The sequence below is a fragment of the Numida meleagris genome, unplaced genomic scaffold (genome assembly GCF_002078875.1).
Source record: "Numida meleagris isolate 19003 breed g44 Domestic line unplaced genomic scaffold, NumMel1.0 unplaced_Scaffold391, whole genome shotgun sequence".
NCBI classification, from domain to species: domain Eukaryota; kingdom Metazoa; phylum Chordata; class Aves; order Galliformes; family Numididae; genus Numida; species Numida meleagris.
This window is the reverse complement of record NW_018364613.1, coordinates 7,081-8,342: the sequence shown is the minus strand read 5'-3', so window position 1 is coordinate 8,342 and position 1,262 is coordinate 7,081. Positions and strand designations below refer to the sequence as shown.

The following is a 1,262-nucleotide window of genomic DNA, read 5'->3' as shown; positions in this document are numbered from 1 at the left end:
CCCATGTGTGGGGCTGGGGTGGATCTGTGGGGCTGCACCCCAGGCTGCAGCAGAGCTGGGTCCCCAGGGGTCCCAGTGTCTGATCCCCATGTGTGTGGGGCTGGGGGGTAGATCTGTGGGGCTGCACCCCCGGGATATGGTACTGCTGGGTCCCCAGGGGTCTGTGTGTGTGATTGCCCCCCATGTGTGGGGCTGGGGTGGGGATCTGTGGGGCTGGACCCCCAGGATACGGTACTGCTGGGTCCCCAGGGGTCTGTGTGTCTGATCTCTACACGTGTGGGGCTGGGGTGGATCTGTGGGTCTGGGCTGGATCTGTGGGGCTGCAGCCTGGGCTGCAGCAGAGCTGGATCCCCAGGAGTCTGTGTGTGTGTCTGATCCCCACACGTGTGGGGATGGGGGCTGGATCTGTGGGGCTGGGCTGGATCTGTGGGGCTGGGGGGTGGATCTGTGGGGCCGCACCCCGGGCTGCAGCAGAGCTGGGTCCCCAGGAGTCTGTGTGTGTGTCTGATCCCTACACGTGTGGGGCTGGGCTGGATCTGTGGGGCTGGACCCCCAGGATACGGTACTGCTGGGTCCCCAGGGGTCTGTGTGTCTGATCGCCCCACATGTGTGGGGCTGGGGGCTGGATCTGTGGGGCTGGGGGGTGGATCTGTTGGGCTGCAGCCCAGGCTGCAGCAGAGCTGGGTCCCCAAGGGTCCCTGTGTATAAACTCCCTCCATCTGTGGGTCTGGGGTGGATCTGTGGGGCTGGGCTGTGGATCTGTGGGTCTGGGCTGGATCTGTGGGGCCGCACCCCGGGCTGCAGCCCCTCGGGGCCGTCTCGGTTTGCAGCTGGAGAGCGCGCTGGGCGAAGCCAAGAAGCAGCTGCAGGACGAGATGCTGCGCCGCGTGGACGCCGAGAACCGGCTGCAGACGCTGAAGGAGGAGCTGGAGTTCCAGAAGAACATCTACAGCGAGGTGGGTCCCCGCCGCGCCCCACCGCGCCGTGGGGCCGAGCTCGGGGTCGCCTTCCCCCCCAAGTGACGCCGTGTGACCCCCATCCCCGTCCCCAGGAGCTGCGGGAGACCAAGCGGCGGCACGAGACGCGCCTGGTGGAGATCGACAACGGGCGGCAGCAGGAGTTCGAGAGCAAGCTGGCCGAGGCGCTGCAGGACCTGCGGCGCCAGCACGAGAACCAGATCCGGCAGTACCGAGACGAGCTCGAGAAGACCTACGGGGCCAAGGTGACGCCAGGCCGCCGGCCCCACGGCGTCGGGGGTGGGG

At 67.8% G+C, this 1,262-nt stretch overlaps 1 protein-coding gene across 1 annotated transcript; it reads left to right on the top strand.

The window, feature by feature from the left end:
- Positions 1-749: 749 nt before the first annotated feature.
- On the top strand, positions 750-1,256 carry LOC110391506 (lamin-A-like; the record flags this gene model as incomplete). Its single annotated transcript, XM_021383401.1, has 2 exons — positions 750-956; positions 1,052-1,256. Coding segments are annotated over exons 1-2 (286 nt in total), but the record flags the coding sequence as incomplete, so codon positions are not given.
- Between the last annotated feature and the right edge of the window lie 6 nt (positions 1,257-1,262).